Consider the following 1,001-nt stretch of genomic DNA (forward strand, 5'->3'; position numbering starts at 1 on the left):
TATAAGAGAAAATTTAGGGAGTCATTATTTTTGTTGAAATCTGGTCAATACTTAACCATCAAAAGGAAAATGATTAATCTTATACCATTAGATGTCATCTCACACCATTGAAAATATTGATGATGACTAATTGATAGTTAAACATCACAAATTCTGTTGGCCCTAGCACTTCTCTTTTTATAATTCATATCAACGGTTAAAACAATTGGAATACTGATATTCCCGGTATACCTGAAACTTTTCCTAAACAATAATAATTTATTGTGAATAAAATCAAAGTGAATCACACCACTAAATCAATTGGTACAACTCAAGAGCTAATCTGGGTTTAGCCATGGCAACAAGTGGGTTAGCAAGAAGCAAATTATCATTACACTCAGCAAGGTTGATGCTTGACACATTGGGAGGTGCACTCCAATGGAAGCCATGAAGCAATCTTGCAAATAACATCACAGTCATTGTGGTTCCAAGCATCACTCCAGGGCAACCACGTCTTCCGGTACTAAACGACATGAACCTCAAATTGGGCTCAGCCAAAACGACATCATCACCATCACTCTTGATGTGTCGTTCAGGTTTGAACTTATGTGGTTCTTTCCAAACCTTAGGGTTTCTCCCAAGACCTTGTCTACTTAGTAGGATATGGCTACCCTTTGGGATTAGGTAATTGCCAATAATTGTGTTCTTTATTGAGACATGAGGAACATTGAAAGGTGCAATTGGATGAAGGCGAAAAGCTTCTCTTGCACAAGCTTTTATATAGTTTAGTTTAGGGATATCTGATTCTTCTACCATTCTGTCTCTTCCAATAACTCTGTCTAATTCTTCAATTGCTTTTTGAAGCAATTCAGGTTGGTTTATCATTTCTGCAAGTGCCCATTCAACTGCATTTGATGGATTATCAATGGCTGCCATCATCAATTCCTATAACAGGTTTGATACATAAAAATACATTAGCATAAAAAAAAATATAAATATATAAAAATAGAAGTTTATAAAAT

At 35.3% G+C, this 1,001-nt stretch overlaps 1 protein-coding gene across 1 annotated transcript in view; it reads right to left on the reverse strand.

Moving 5' to 3' along the window:
- The window catches only part of LOC107640405 (isoleucine N-monooxygenase 1-like), a 2,739-nt gene continuing 1,738 nt past the window's right edge, over window positions 1–1,001 (reverse strand). Inside the window, exon 2 of the mRNA XM_016343949.2 lies at window positions 1–924. Within this exon, the coding sequence (XP_016199435.1) occupies window positions 292–924 (633 nt within the window). The 3' untranslated portion in view covers window positions 1–291. The remainder of the gene's footprint in view (window positions 925–1,001) is intronic.

Source organism: Arachis ipaensis, chromosome B01 (assembly GCF_000816755.2).
Source record: "Arachis ipaensis cultivar K30076 chromosome B01, Araip1.1, whole genome shotgun sequence".
Lineage (NCBI taxonomy): Eukaryota > Viridiplantae > Streptophyta > Magnoliopsida > Fabales > Fabaceae > Arachis > Arachis ipaensis.